Here is a 15,934-nt window from a genome sequence, read left to right on the forward strand (position 1 = left end):
AAGGGGGCGGGGGCGGTGACTTGGAGGAGGGGGCAAGGCGCGGCGGAGGCAGAGTCCGGCTCGGACTCCTGCCCGAGCGGCGGCGGGGCGGCGCACGCGCACAGGGGCGGCGGCGCGGGCGGTTGGGCCGGCGGCCCAGCTGGGTTTCGGCCAAGTCGGCGGAACTCTTTTTTTTAAAACAATTTCGCCGGCAGAAATAAAATCCTAGAAAATAAAATAAAAACCTAAAAATGCCAAAACAAATTTTCACCGTCTAAATAAAATATTTAGAACGAGATGAACATTTACTTGGCCCCTAGAATGAAATTTTAAAAACGTGCAATTTTTCTAATGCAAATAAAATCCAAATAAACTCAAATAAAATCGAACAAATGATTTTAACATTTTTCCTGCAATATTTCAATTGTTTTGGAGAAGTCATATTATCTCCTCTCATATAAGAAATATTTTTCAGAGAGAAAAATAATTAAAATGAAAAATCCTCATTTCACTATTTGATAGGAATCAAATATGAAAACCGGGAAATCCGCAACTCTCTCCGAGGGTCCTTGAGTTGCTTAGGATGTCGAGGATTGCGGAGCGGAAATGCAATAAAATATGATATGCATGGAGGACCTATGTATAACATTCCAAATTGAAAATTTGGGATGTTACAAAGATCATCTTGAGCTTGTGTCCATTTGAAAGAAGTAGGATCATACTTCTCTTGTTGAGGAACAAACTTCGTCTTGGGGTATTGATCTTCTTCCCACTCAACTCCATTGGCATTGAACTTTCATTCAAAACCAACACCTTGATTCTTTCGGTGCCTTCCTTGCTTGCGTACAATTTCCTCGAATTGCTTATTTCCGGCAAGGCTCTTGTAAACACCTTTCTCTATAATTCCCTTCAATAAGCTATTTTCTTGCTCAAGTGTAACTTCTCTAAGAGAATCATTAGTGGAATCAAGAGAACTACTAGCAACAACATTGGATTTAGCATGATTATTGTTACTACTAGAAGAAGAATCTTTCTTGTTCTTGTTACTGGGTTTGACTTGTGGCATGTAAGTGGATAAGAGTAAACGCTTGGCAATGTAAGAACAACTTTTCTTGCGAAGATCATCATTGATTGCCTTTAAAAACTCATGCTCTTGCTCAAGGTTGAGCTTTTCAAAGTGTAACTTCTCATGAGTCTTTAAAAGTTCTTGATGATCTTCCAAGATAGTTTCATGAGCTAACTTAAGAGTTTTTAGTTCTTTAGTTAGGCGCTCAATCTTCTCCTTATCATTATCATTTGTTTTATCTTGATTAGCATGATTAATTGACGTTTCATCATAGTATACATCACTAGAGTTGTCAACAAGTAAATCATCATCACCTAACAAGTCATCTTCATCACTATTGAAATCAACATACTCGGGGTGTGATACCTTTGGGCCTTTAGCCATGAAGCATCTTCCAATTCCTTCTTTTGGTGACTCAAATATGTCATAGGAGTTGGTTCACACAAGTGCTAGACCGGCAACACCTTCATCTTGAGTATATCCGGAGTCAGAGTGATAGCTTCTCTCAGAGTGATTGTCGGAGTCGAAGCCGGATACCCATTCACCAACATGAGCTCGATGTCTTCGTTTTGTGTAGCTCCTTGATGATTTGTCCTTCCTTTCTGAATCCTTGCTTCTCTGGGGTGTTCTTCGTTCATAAGGATCATCTCTACTCCTCCTTTCTCTTGATGGTCATTCTTCTCTTCTACTCCTTGTTTTTGGAGAATCTTCTCTTCTTTTGTAGGGAGCCATACACTCATTGGAATAGTGTCCGGGTCTTCCACAATTGTAGCAATTATGCTCATGACTAGAAGATCTTTTGTCATTGTAAGACCTTGACTTGGAATTTCTTTCCTTGCTTCTACTCTTGAAGAACTTGTTGAAGTTCTTCACCATTAGGCTCAACTCTTCATTGAATGTTTGTTTCTCACTTGATGATGTGGGAGCTTCACATGAGGCTTTGTAAGCACCACTTGACTTGTTGTTGAGCTCGTCCTTATCCTTGAGTGACATCTCATGAGAAACAATTCTTCCAATGACTTCCGTTAGCTTGAGATCTTTGTAATTGGGCATCATTTGGATCAATGTGCACATGGTATCATATTTTCCATCCAAGGCTCTTAGCATCTTCTTGATGACAAATTTGTCGGTCATCTCTTCACTTCCTAAGCCCGCAATCTTATTTGTGATGAGAGCAAGCCTAGAGTACATCTCAGCGACGCCTTCACCATCCTTCATTTTGAGCTTGTCAAGTTGACTTTGAAGCACATCCAACTTGGATTCCCTGACGGAGTTGGTACCTTCGTGCATATCAATCAAAGTATCCCAAATTTCCTTTGCATTCTCAAGACGGCTGATTTTGTTGAATTCTTCGGGGCACAATCCGTTGAAGAGGATATCACAAGCTTGAGCATTGTACTGCAGCATCTTCAGCTCTTCCACGGTAGCTTCACGGTTCGGTTCTCTCCCATCAAAGAAATCACCTTGCAAGCCAATACACACAATAGCCCAAACGGCGGGGTTATGTCCAAGAATATGCATTTTCATCTTATGCTTCCAACTAGCAAAATTAGTACAATCAAAGTAAGGACCTCTATGGTGGTAATTTCCCTCGCTAGATGCCATTCTCTCCTAGGTTGTGAAACCAAGGCTATGACGACCAAAAGCTATGTAAATCAAAGAAAATGGAGACCAAAGCTCTGATACCACTTGTAGGATCGAAAGTATGTCTAGAGGGGGGAGGTGATAGACTACTTGACCAAATAAAAATCTAGCCTTTTCCCAATTTTAGTCCTTGGCAGATTTTAGCAACTTAGCACAAGTCAAGCAATCAACCTACACATGCAATTCTAAGAGTATAGCAGCGGAATGTAAAGCAATTGCATATGAAGGTAAAGGGAGGAGTTTGAGGGAGCAAACGCAAAGTTGACATGGAGATTTTTTAGCCGTGGTTCCGATAGGTGGTGCTATCATACATCCACATTGATGGAAACTTCAACACACGAAGGGTAGCGGTTGCGCGAGTCCACGGAGGGCTCCACCCACGAAGAGTCCACGAAGAAGCAACCTTTTCTAGCCCACCATGGCCGTCGCCCACGAAAGACTTGCCTCACTAGGGTAGATCTTCACGAAGTAGGCAGTCTCCTTGCCCATACAAACTCCTTGGTTCAACTCCACAACCTTGTCGGAGGCTCCCAAGTGACACCTAGCCAATCTAGGAGACACCACTCTCCAAGAAGTAACAAATGGTGTGTTGATGATGAACTCCTTGCTCTTGTGCTTCAAATGATAGTCTCCCCAACACTCAACTCTCTCTCAGATGATTTGGATTTGGTGGAAAGAAGATTTGAGTGGAAAGCAACTTGGGGAAGGCTAGAGATCAAGATTTATGTGGTAGGAATGGAATATCTTGACCTCAACACAAGTGTAGGTGGTTCTCTCTCAGAAAATGTATGTTGGAAGTGTAGGCATGTTCTGATGGCTCTCTTCATGAATGAAGAGTGGGTGGAAGGGTATATATAGCCTCCACACAAAATCTAACAGTTACACACGACTTACCAAATTCGGTGGGACCGAATCGTGAAACTCGGTCGGACCGATTTAGTAAATAATGTGACCGTTAGGATTTTCGGTGGGACCGACATGTCAACTCGGTGGGACTGATATGGTTAACGTTAGGGCATAACGTAATCTCGGTGAGACCGATTATACAAACTCGGTGAGACCGGTTTTGGTAATAGACACACAGAGGGTTGTTCAGGCAAACTCGGTGGGACCGATTCACTCATCTTGGTTGGACCGAAACATTATGAAAGGGAAACAGTGAGTTTGCATTGCAATCTTGGTGGGACCGATCGCTCATCTCGGTTTGACCGAAATGTTACGAAGGGAAACAGAGAGATTACAATCCCATCTCGATGAGACCGAGATCCCTATCGGTGAGACCGAAAAGACTAGGGTTTGTGGATGTGGCTATGACATTTGAACTCGGTGGTGCCGGATAGATGGTTTCGGTGGGGCCGAGTTTGACTTTTGCTTTGAGTCATATGTGGATATGAGAAAGTAGTTGACGGTTTTGGAGCATATCACTAAGCACTTTGAGCAAGCAACTCATTAAGCAACACCTCATCCCCTCTTGATAGTATTAGCTTTTCCTATAGACTCAATGTGATCTTGGATCACTAAAATAGAAAATGTATAGTCTTGTGCTTTGAGCTTGAGCCAATCCTTTTGTCCTTAGCATTTTGAGGGATCCACTTTTCTCATCCATGCCATGCCAATCATTGAGCTTTCCTGAAATATTTATATTGAAATAGCATTAGCTCAATGAGCTATATGTTGTTACGAATTAGCAAAACCACCTAGGGATAGTTGCACTTTCACCTTGGCAAGCTTGGCTTCACTTCTTACCAAAAATGCATTGCGGCTATCCGAATGCTTGTACATGGAATTCCTGGTGATCTTGTGGATGAGTTGTTCGTATGAGTGACTCCACATGTCTCCTCCCAATGTATAGTTTTTGCATTGCCGTGGTGGCAGTTTTCGGCCCTGAGTACCTAAGAGAGCCAACTGTCGCTGATACATAGAGGTTGTTGGTGATCAATGCCGAGAGGGGGTTTCTGGGCATGCTTGGTAGTATTGATTGTATGCACTAGAAATGGAACAACTGTCCATTTGCTTGGCAGGGGCAGTACAAGGGGCATATGAAAGATGCGATTGTCATACTTGAAGTGGTGGCTTCAGAAGATTTGTGTATATGGCATTCTTTCTTCGGCATGGCTGGTTCTCACAATGATATATGTGTTCTTTAGTGTTCTGTAGTGTTTGCAAGTCTTGTAGAAGGCCACTCCCCTGAGGTCAACTTTAAGCTCAAGGGCCACCAGTACAACAAAGGATTTACCTAGCTGATGGTATCTATCCTCACTGGTCCACTCTTATGAAGACCATACCAATACGCAAGGAGAGAAGAGACAGAAGTTAGTCCAAATGGAGGAGAGTGCTAGGAAGGATGTGGAGAGTGCTTTCTGTGTGCTTCCTTGATGGGGTATCATTCAAAACCCTACATTGACATGGAGCACGCAGAAGCTTTGGGAGGCGATGACTGCTTGTGTGATCATGCACAACATGATCATGGAGGATGAGCATGATGATAGCATCTACGACCAAGGGTTTGATTTCTAGGGTGAAATTGTTGAGCCTGAGCAGCCACCTCCTACAATGCTCGAACTGTTTGTCCATTTTCATCGTGAGTTGTGGGATTAACATACTCATGTCCAACTCCAGGATGACTTCGTTGAGCTCCTATGGACTCACATTGGCAACCAGTAGATCTACCAGTTTGATTTCTTTTCATGCAAACAAATTTTGATTGGGTTGTAGACTATTTGATATTGTTTTCTTTCGATTGGGTTGTAAGACTATTTCGGATGTATAACAATTTGCTATGTTTGATTTGGACCATTTGATATGCTTCATTCTAGTATGATCGTTGAACGGACGAGATGCGGCCGAAATGCGGTTGCGCGTTGGGCGGACACGCCCCATTACCATCCCCAACAAACGAAATGGACGTCTGTTTAAGGTCGTACATTGAAGTTGGTCTTAGAGCATCTCCAGCCGTTCGTCCCCCAGGGGCTTGAAATAGCGCCGCCCTGGGGGCGCGCCGGCGGAAAAATCAACGTAGGAAGAGCACTTGCCATCCGTTGGTTATGAGAAGCATCCCAAAAGCGTCCGGGTCAAAATATGGCTTTCAAATTAAGTTTCGAAATAGTAGATGCTGCCAAAGGGAGGGGCGGTACCATACGCAAAAAGGAAGGGCGATTGGGTTCCCAGCCGCCACCGCTAGGTCGCCCCTAGGCGCCAATTTCGACCCACTTTCGGCGCAGATTGGCCCACTTTTCAGACCATTTTCGGTGCAAATTGGCCCACTATCGGTGCAAATTGACCAATTTTGGCCCGTATTCAGCGTGCTTCGGCACAAATTGAACAAAAGTTATTTTTATCACATAGTTCATCACAAAAAATCAATAGAAATCAAATAGTTCAATACAAATTATATAGTTCAACAAACAAAAACTCATATTTGTTCACACGCCGAGCTAGGCGTTGCCCTTGAGCCTCCATAGGTGCTCCACCAGATCTTGCTACAGTTGTTGATGCACCACTGGGTCTCGGATCTCCTGACGCATATTAAGGAAGGCAGTCCAGGTTGCAAGAGGACCCTGCCTATAATATGGTTCAGTGTCAAACACTAGCTCTTCCTTCTCGCTCTCAATGATCATGTTATGCAAGATGACACAGCAAGTCATGATCTCCCACATTTGATCTTTTGACTAGGTCTGAGCGGGGTACTGGACAACAGCAAATCGAGATTGGAGCACACCAAATGACCGCTTGACATCCTTCCTGCAAGCCTCCTGAACCTTCGCAAAGTGAGAGTTCTTGCCTCTTGGCACAGGGTTTGAGATAGTCTTCACAAATGTGGACCATCTCGGATAGCTGCCATCTGCTAGGTAGTATCCCTTGTTGTAGTGCCGCCCATTGATCTCGAAGTTCACCGAAGGAGAATGACCTTCAACAAGCTTGGAAAAGACAGGGGAGCACTATAGTACGTTGATGTCATTGTGAGTTCTTCCATACCAAAGAAGGAGTGCCAAATCCAGAGGTCGTCTGTGGCCACTGCCTCAAGTACCACACTGCAACCGCCTTTGGCGCCTTTGTACATCCCCTATCAATAAAATGGACAATTTTTTCATTTCCAATGAATGTAGTCGATGCTTCGAAGCATCCCAGGAAATCCTCTTGCTACATTATGTGCTAGAATCCGAGCAGTGTCTTCAGCATTGGGTGATCACAAGTATTGCGGTCCAAACATGCCACCACTACCCTGCAGAACTTATAGAAACACTCCAATGTCCGTGGACTCGACCATGCGCCCATAGTCTTCCAGTGAATCACCAGGACCTCCGTATGCAAGCATCCTCATAGCTGTCGTGCACTTCTGGAGTGAGTTTAATCCAAGTGTGCCGGTGTAATCCTTCTTGCACTTGAAGTAGCTGTCGAACTCCCGGATAGAATTCACAATCCCGAGGAAGAGCTTTCGGCTCATCCGATAACGGTGCCGAAATACTTTGTCGTCGTCCAGTGGAGCATCGATGAAATAGTCGGACTAGCACAAGCAATAGCCTTCCAGTTGATGCCTCTGCTTTGCCTTCAGCCGGCCCGGCGCCGAGCCACCTCGCCGCGGCTTCGCATTGCTCATGAGCAGACTGGCCAGGGTGGCAACAGCCAACAGATGCTCTTCATCCTGGGTGTCGGCATCGGCTTCCTCCTCCATCAGCGCCGCGAGCGCCTCCTCATCGTCCGAGTCCATCGCCGAACACCTGGTGGACGTGGTAGGCACGCAGCCGCCGGTATCCCGCCCTGCACGGCTGGAGTGCCGGAAAGCTCGCCCAGGAATGGGGTGGAGGATGCCGCGGCAGAACCCTCTTTCTTTTTCGACGAGGGAATGGCCTATCTAGCAATGGGAGGGTGTGGTCGGCGCCGGGATCGGCAAGGCGGCGGAAGGGCGTGCATGCGGGGGGAAGGCAAACCTGGACGTGCAAGATGCATTTCCGCCTGAAAGTTGTAGCCCAGACGCATTTTTCCCTTCCGCCAGAGCCCCCAAGCGCCCCCCGGGTGCCCTGGGTTCAGCCTGGGATCGCCAGGCCCAAAAAAGGGTCGAGCCGACGGATTTCGGTGTCTTGGGGCAGCGACTGGGGGGTTTTTCCGATGCCGGCGCGAAAAAAATCGCCCTGGAGGGCCTGTTGGGGGGTGCGGCTGGAGATGCTCTTATGCTATCTCTTGAGCCTGTGTTGGTTTTTCCCTTGAAGAGGAAAGGGTGATGCAGCAAAGTAGTATAAGTATTTCCCTCAGTTTTGAGAACCAAGGTATCAATCCAGTAGGAGACGACTCACAAGTCACCTAGTACCTACACAAACAATCAAGAACCTTGCAACCAATGCGATAAAGGGGTTGTCAATCCCTTCACGGTCACTCGCAAAAGTGAGATCTATAGAGATAGTAAAGTAAATATTTTTGGTATTTTTGTTGTATAGATTGGAAAGTAAAGATTGCAAAATAGTAAATGAGATTTAAAGAGATGCAATATAATGGAAAAGAGATGTAATATAATGGAAAAGAGACCCGGGGGGCATAGGTTTCACTAGTGGCTTCTCTCGAGATAGCATGTATTACGATGGGTGAACAAATCACTGTCGAGCAATTGATAGAAAAGAGCATAATTATGAAGATATCTAAGGCAATGATCATGAACATAGGCATCACGTCCGTGTGAAGTAGACCGAAACAATTCTGCATCTACTACTATTACTCCACACATCGACCGCTATCCAGCATGCATCTAGAGTATTAAGTTCATAAGAACGGAGTAATGCATTAAGCAAGATGACATGATGTAGAGGGATAAACTCAAGCAATATGATATAAACCCCATCTTTTTATCCTCAATGGAAACAGTATAATGCGTGCCTTGCTGCCCCTACTATCACTGGGAAAGGACGCTGCAAGATTGAACCCAAAGCTAAGCACCTCTCCCGTTGCAAGAAAGATCAATCTAGTAGGCCAAACTAAACCGATAATTCGAAGAGACTTGCAAAGATATCAAATCATGCATATAAGAATTCAGAGAAGAACCAATTCATAGATAATCTTGTTCATAAAACCACAATTCATCGGATCTCTGCAAACACACCACAAAAGAGTATTTCATCAAATAGATCTCCAAGAACATCGAGGAGAACTTTGTATTGAGAATCAAAGAGAGAGAAGAAGCCATCTAGATAATAACTATGGACCCAAAGGTCTGTGGTAAACTACTCATGCTTCACAGGAGAGGCAATGTTGTTGATGTAGAAGCCCTCCGTGATTGATTCCCTCTCCGGCACATCGCCGGAGAAGGCCCCAAGATGGGATCTCATGGGTACAGAAGGTTGCGGCGGTGGAAAAGTGGTTTCATGGCTCCCCCTGATGTTTCTAGGGTATAAGAGTATATATAGGCGAAAGAAGTACGCCAGTGGAGCTACGAGGGGCCCATGAGGGTGGGGAGCGCGCGTACCCCCCTAGGCGCGGCCTCCTACCTCGTGGACGCCTTGTGGAGTTTTTGACTTCAACTCCAAGTCTTCTGGTTTGCTTTCGGTCCAAGAAAGATCACCGCGAAGGTTTCATTCCATTTGGACTCCATTTGGTATTCCTTTTCTGCAAAATTCTAAAATAGGCAAAAAACAGAAACTGGCATTGGGCCTCCAGTTAATAGTTAGTCCCAAAAATAATAAAAGAGCATATGAAAGCCCATTAAACATCCAAAATAGATAATATAATAGAATGGAACAATAAAAAAAATCCAAAATAGATAATATAATAGCATGAAACTGGCATTGGGCCTCCGGTTAATTGGGCTTTCTGATTTACATTTTTAAAAGTTGTAAAGATTTTTATTTAACAAAAAATCGAATAAAAATGCGATAGCCGGTTTTGTCTAAGCGAGCGGAAAAAAAAGCTAAGCAAGCAGAGCAGGAGCCGAACTGAGTTAGCGAGAGTTTCATTGGCCGGCCCATATAAGTGTTATAGCAGCAAATTCCATGATCTAAACATGGAATAAGAGCTCTCAGGGGATCACACAAGCACCACCAGCTGACACTGATGATGAAACGTGAAGAACACCATAACCACCCATCAATCAACTCAACTCAACTCTTAAAACAAATACAATTTTAAACAATAGCCGAACAAGATATATGAATGAAAAGAAAGTATGGTCGGAACATAATTGAAATCCAAGCCAACATAGATAGAATCAAAATGACAAAACCAACTGCAATGACATGCTAAAGAAAAAGAGAGTTAATTTCATGAGTGAAGAACGGCGCGAGGAAGCGCGTGGCAACCTCTAGTATATAGAATTTTTGGAGGATTTGTTGTTTCCACTTGCTTCATTTCTGACCTAACATTTTATTTATTGTTGTATTCTTCAGACAGTATATATAGTCAAATGTCATTTTGTAGTGGGTTACATTGCTTCATTTAGCACATTTTGCGAGAGGTCATGTTTATTTATTTAGTGTGCTTATATGGTCTTGATCGGGAACTATATAACAGGTCATATCACCGTGATTAAATATGTAATCTCCATTAAAGACGTGAACTCATTTCTTGGTCTACTGAAGTGCTCTCCTAACAGGTGTTATGTGGAGACTCTAAAGGAAAAAGATAAACCAAAAATTGTACTATTGGCCACAGTTGTCTGACACAGGCGTGGCTGCGGTCCGGATGGCTGCAAAGCCCCCCCCCCCCCTGGCTGGTTTGCAGTTTGCGGGAAAAATTAGGTCTGGACCGGTCGACGGACCGATACAGGTCCGCATTGGATGGCAAACATGTCCAGACCGAGCAGTCCGAACGGTTGCGGGCGGTTTGAGGGTTGGCATTGGAGATGCCCTAACCAATTCGGGTTGGACCTAGGCTTTCAACCAGGGCTCGAGCTTGATTGCTTGAATAGCACCACCATCAACGACCTTTATGTGTTGTCGTCATCACTTTTCCACGATCCTAACAACTACATGTGATACGCAACTGCTGTCACTGCCCAACCATCATTCTGCACAAGTCAACATTCATACTTGCATGTCAACGCCAGACTTATCAATAAGTTTTCGGAACTACTCTGAGAACGACAGTGCTTGGCCGATTATGCACGATGCATAATCAGACAATGTTCTAGAGTTTGCTCCCCACACCAACGGCTAGATTGACAACATCGTCCATAAATCGTGCAGTCTACATCGTGTGTATAGCATCATTCTAAGTCTTCGGAGGGACATTGAGGTGCTTAAAATCCTCGAGCGCAAAAAAAAAAAACAGTGCTTAAAATCCAAAAAGGGCTATTTAGGGGAAATAATACCCACGAATGATCCTGCACTTGCATGGTGGAAATCAAATCGCCCATGGATTTGAACCCCAGAAAAGTCGCTGCTGGACGAACTCATGTGCTCGTGGTCCGTGTGCATCATTCACGTATATTATTATACTGGCATTATTAAAGCGTCGTCGACTCGACGGGTAAAGATAGATTGGTGGCCTGTGTGTGATGACTTGTCACCGGGGATAATCTAAGAAACCTGGAGGACAATGAGCATTTATTTGTCTTTTTTGGCTTCTCCCTCCGTCTAGGTGAGTAAGTCATTTTAGGTTGTGCACCGTGATCAAGGAGGAGGGGAAAACGAGAGACATTAATGTTTATTTACTAATTAATAGCATTGCATGCAATGAACTAACCACTGCATGTCGTGTTTGATAGTCTCAAGTCATTAAAAGCATGCACACCTCTTGTCTCTTATTGGTTGATATGTGAAGAAACAAGAAACAAGGTAGAAGTTAATGCATCGCGCCTTAGGATTTTGAGATTATTTGGTTTTCGTAAGATGACTTACACACCTAGACGGAGGGAGTATATTTTTTTTACGAGAAATTTTTGGCTATGTTATGGGTGTAGGTCACGTATTGTCTTGCTGCAGATCGCACAAACAGAGTAGTAGCTGGGATTGAGCTAATCATCGAGAGCTCCTTTATTTCTAAATGGGGCAACAGAATACCTAACAAGTCTGGACCTGGATTCGTCTTGTCGGTTCATCAGTCGATGCACTAGCTTCACCCTACCAAAGTGCTAGCAACAATTGAGGACGGGGTGTCAATTCGTTGGCTGGGCAGCTGAGGTTGCTGCCAGCTCACGGAGTTCAAGTCCCGGCTTGAACGCATGATGCTCGCGGAGTTTTTCCTATAAAAAAAGTCAACGAGGGTTAGTCCTTGAGTTGGTCTCATTTTTTTTCTAGCAAAATAAAATTAAACGTTAGTATTGGTGTCCTATATAAAGCTAAGTCAAGCACTCAAGACTCGCTCGCTCAGTCGCACGTCTCCAAAAATTTCATAAACTCCCTCCTTCGTGCGTGGTTGGTGATCGGAATGGTCTCAGCTGAGCCGCCGCTGCAGCTGGAGTCGAAGAATGTGTGCGTCGTGGGAGCCGGCATGGCCGGTATGGCGGCGGCGCGCGAGCTGCGGCGAGAGGGCCACGTCGTGACGGTCATGGAGCAGAGAGGCGACGTCGGCGGGCAGTGGCTATACGACCCGAGGACAGACGATGACGGCCTGCTCGAGGCCGGGGCCGCGCCGGTGCGCGTGCACAGCAGCATGTACGCCTGCCTCCGTCTCATCAGCCCGCGGGAGGCCATGGGCTTCTCCGACTTCCAGTTCTTTCCCAGGGAGGGCGTCGCCGGCCGCGACCCTCGCCGCTTCCCGACCCACCGCGAGGTGTACTGCTACCTTCGGGAGTTCTGCCACGCGTTCGGGCTTGCTGACGCCGTCAGACTCAACACCAGGGTCACGCGCGTCGCGGCCGTGCCCACGTCGTCGACGCATCAATGGGCTGTGAGAACCGTGCACCTCGGTGGCACGGGCACGGACGAGGAGGAGAAGGAGGAGGTGTTCGATGCCGTCGTCGTGGCCACCGGCCACTACTCGCAGCCGAAGCTCCTGACCATCAACGGCATGGAGGACTGGCGGCGGAGGCAGCTGCACAGCCACTCGTACCGGACGCCGGAGCCGTTCCGCGGCGAGGTGGTGGTGATGATCGGGTGCGGGGACAGCGGCAAGGACATCGCGCTGGACCTCCGCCGCGTCGCCAAGGAGGTGCACCTCACCGCCAAGTCCATGGAGGAGGCCATGACGCCGGCGATGTCCAAGATGCTGGCGAACCACGCCAATCTGCACCTCCACCCGCAGATAGACCGTCTGTACGCGGACGGCCGCGTGGCGTTCGCCGACGGCTCCTCCGTCGACGCCGACACTGTCATGTACTGCACGGGGTACACCTACTCGTTCACGTTCCTGGACACGGGTGGCGCGGTCACCGTCGACGACAACCGCGTGGGGCCGCTGTTCGAGCACGTGTTCCCGCCGTCCCTGGCGCCGTCGCTCTCCTTCGTCGGCATACCGAGGAAGGTCCTGGTGCCGTGGTTCTTCGAGGCGCAGGGGAAGTGGGTCGCGCAGGTGCTGTCCGGCCGGCGGGCGCTGCCGCCGGAGGAGGAGATGCTGCGGTCCGTGGAGGAGTATTACCGGGCCAGGGAGGCAGCCGGCGTGCCGAAGAAGTACACCCACGACATCGCCGGCGTGGATCCTGAGAAAATGTACGAGTTCGGGGAGAAGTACTGCGATTTCGCGCGTATCGAGGATTGGAAGATAGAGCTGCTCGTGTCCATCATCGCCAACATGAACGACGACATGGAGACCTTCCGCGACCGCGAGGACGACAGCGAAAACGTCCGGAAGGGCCTGCAGAGATGGCACGCCGCAGCTGCTCAAGCCCAAGATCAAAACTACGGTTGCTGCGGTTGAAGCTGACCTTGATGCCCAGGTCATAGCTAAGCTCCGACTCAACTGAAGATCGTACCATCCGTACCTAAGTTTAGCTTGCTCTGACCTGGTGCTTAGGCGTAGTTCACTCTGAAGTCTCAACTGAACTGCGTCAGAGACTCAGAGGTTCACTGCGAGATTTTATTTCATTCTATTCGAGTTCACAAGAATGTAACTACTCCCTTAGTTCAAAACTGCAACATTTATTTTGTATAGGAGGAAGTGGTTAATTTCTGTACAAATAAAATGGTTTGGTTGTGACAGAAAGAAAGTTGATAAAAAAAGAGGTGCTCAAGGTACCGGGAATGAGGGATGGGATGGGCATAAAACGAGAATCCACAATTGGTTTTGCAAGATCCAAATAACATTCTATGCAACATAGATAATCCTCCATTTAGTTAAACTCATAGTCCTCAGAAACCGTCATACCCTGTCCCGCTCTTGGGTCGGGCGACCCGGGGGAAACGCACTTGCCACCGTCGGGTCGTCCTCACCAACCACCACTCCCGCCGGCTCTTGTCGCGGTGACGGCGGGCCCTCTTACTGCCGAAGGTGCGAGGAAGGAAGGTCGTGGGGTCGGATCCAATATGGGACTGTTGATCCCTTGATGGTAGTAGCGTTCATCATCTTTGGTTGGATCACTCAATCATCTACGCCACCTCAGCCTACGACACTGGACTCTCTGCAGATTGTTGTAGCGGCCTAAAGGTCTTCACGAGGGGCGTGTTTGGTTGCCCGCATAAGGTCCAACCAGTCCCGCGCGGGAAGGATTCGGCATGTTTGGTAGCCCACATACATTATTGGGTCTGCATCGCACGTTTCTTAAAGCACCTCTGGGCCTGGCTCACTGGGAACGCACGAATCGGCAGTTTCTTCAGGGTCAGGCCCGAACGGTGCACGTGGGCAGGTGCGGTTGCACGCGCGCTGCCACGCTCGAGAAGCCGCGTTGCTTCCTGAAGCACCGGCAGCATTAGCTTCACCACCCCTCACCGCTCCCTCCACTAGTAGAAAAACACCTAATAGTCCCGGTTCATAAGGGCCTTTAGTCCCGGTTCATGAACCGGGACTAATGGGTCGTTACTAATACCTCCACCCATTAGTTCCGGTTCGAACACGAACCGGGACCAATGTGCCTCCACGTGGCCCTGTGCGCCGAGCCCAGTCAGGGGGCCTTTGGTCCCGGTTGGTGGCACCAACCGGGACCAAAAGTCCATGTTTTTTTAGAAAAGTGGCTACTTTAGGGGTTTTGGGGGTTATTTTTAGGTTGTTATTAGCTAGCTAATAGAGAGAAGTGTCCTCTCTTATATCTTCGTCCTTGGTTTACCAACGCTGCTGCTATATATCTTCATTTCACCAGCTGATATAATAACTCATGCATGCTCGCATCATACATCATCATATATAATAACAAGTCCTACTAATCATGCATCATCATACAACTTCTACTCGTTATTAATAATAAGTCATACGATCATCATCCTCATAGTCATCGAACCCAACCCTACATAATTGTTCTTAGCACATGATCATCAGTATCAGGTAGGACACACACCCTTAAGGTAAAATAGCATAAAACGATATAGACCCGGACTCTTCATTATGAAGAATGGCGATCATCCTGTCTCCATTTTTTGCCCTTCGATTGTTGCTTCCAAGAAGCTCCTTACGACTGTCCATACATTTTTTCTATTCTTTGATTGTCATGTCTCCACTTCTTTTAGAAACACGGTATGGACAGTTCAGATTCGTAGGAAGACCTGGTTGTATGTTCAAAACATGAAGGCTACAGTGTGTATACATCAGATGAGGCACACAATCATTCGGGATTATCTGTTGAAAAACATAGTAATAACTTCGTAGTTAGCAATGATGTACTAGTTTTAGAAGTGTGCAAAAAGATGCACGGATGTCGTAATAGTAAAAAATCTTACCAGGGTATCTCCATGGTAGTTACCGTAGTTCAACACGTGCACTAGTGGCACGTATTGACCATAATGTTGAAGAGTTCGATTGTAGACATTGTAACTCTCAAGATCAGTACAAAATTTGACCAGATGATTTTTCTCCTGATAAGTTAGTTCGGAGCCTTCGGTGTAGTAGGTTATGTCTACCATCTTCCACACATTCTTTGAAGAATGAAAATAAGTTGTCAATGGAAATAAGTTGTCAACTATTTTGAAATAAACAATATAAATTACTTAATAACTATGTTAAGCTCACATGGGGGAAGAATTGGAGGTGTATCCACAAGGACGAAAATCGTAGGTCTCTCTTGCGCGATTGTAGGATCACCAAGATCCATGGTGAGAAGCATACCCTCATCAAAATCATACATCTTGCAAAGTGCTTCCCAATTTTTGCAACCAAAATGGGTTATACTCTGAGCATTGTACAGCTTTACTTGAAAATCCACACCATGATGGATACTTAGGATAATTTTTTGGTTTCCAT

At 46.4% G+C, this 15,934-nt stretch overlaps 1 protein-coding gene across 1 annotated transcript; it reads left to right on the top strand.

Moving 5' to 3' along the window:
• The first annotated feature begins 11,995 nt into the window (after positions 1-11,995).
• LOC119309207 (flavin-containing monooxygenase FMO GS-OX-like 8) lies at positions 11,996-13,742 on the top strand. The gene has a single exon (XM_037585239.1). The coding sequence runs from the start codon at positions 12,038-12,040 to the stop codon at positions 13,463-13,465; it is 1,428 nt and encodes a 475-aa protein (XP_037441136.1). The 5' UTR covers positions 11,996-12,037; the 3' UTR covers positions 13,466-13,742.
• The last annotated feature ends 2,192 nt before the right edge of the window (positions 13,743-15,934 follow it).

The sequence above is a fragment of the Triticum dicoccoides genome, chromosome 5B (assembly GCF_002162155.2).
Source record: "Triticum dicoccoides isolate Atlit2015 ecotype Zavitan chromosome 5B, WEW_v2.0, whole genome shotgun sequence".
NCBI classification, from domain to species: domain Eukaryota; kingdom Viridiplantae; phylum Streptophyta; class Magnoliopsida; order Poales; family Poaceae; genus Triticum; species Triticum dicoccoides.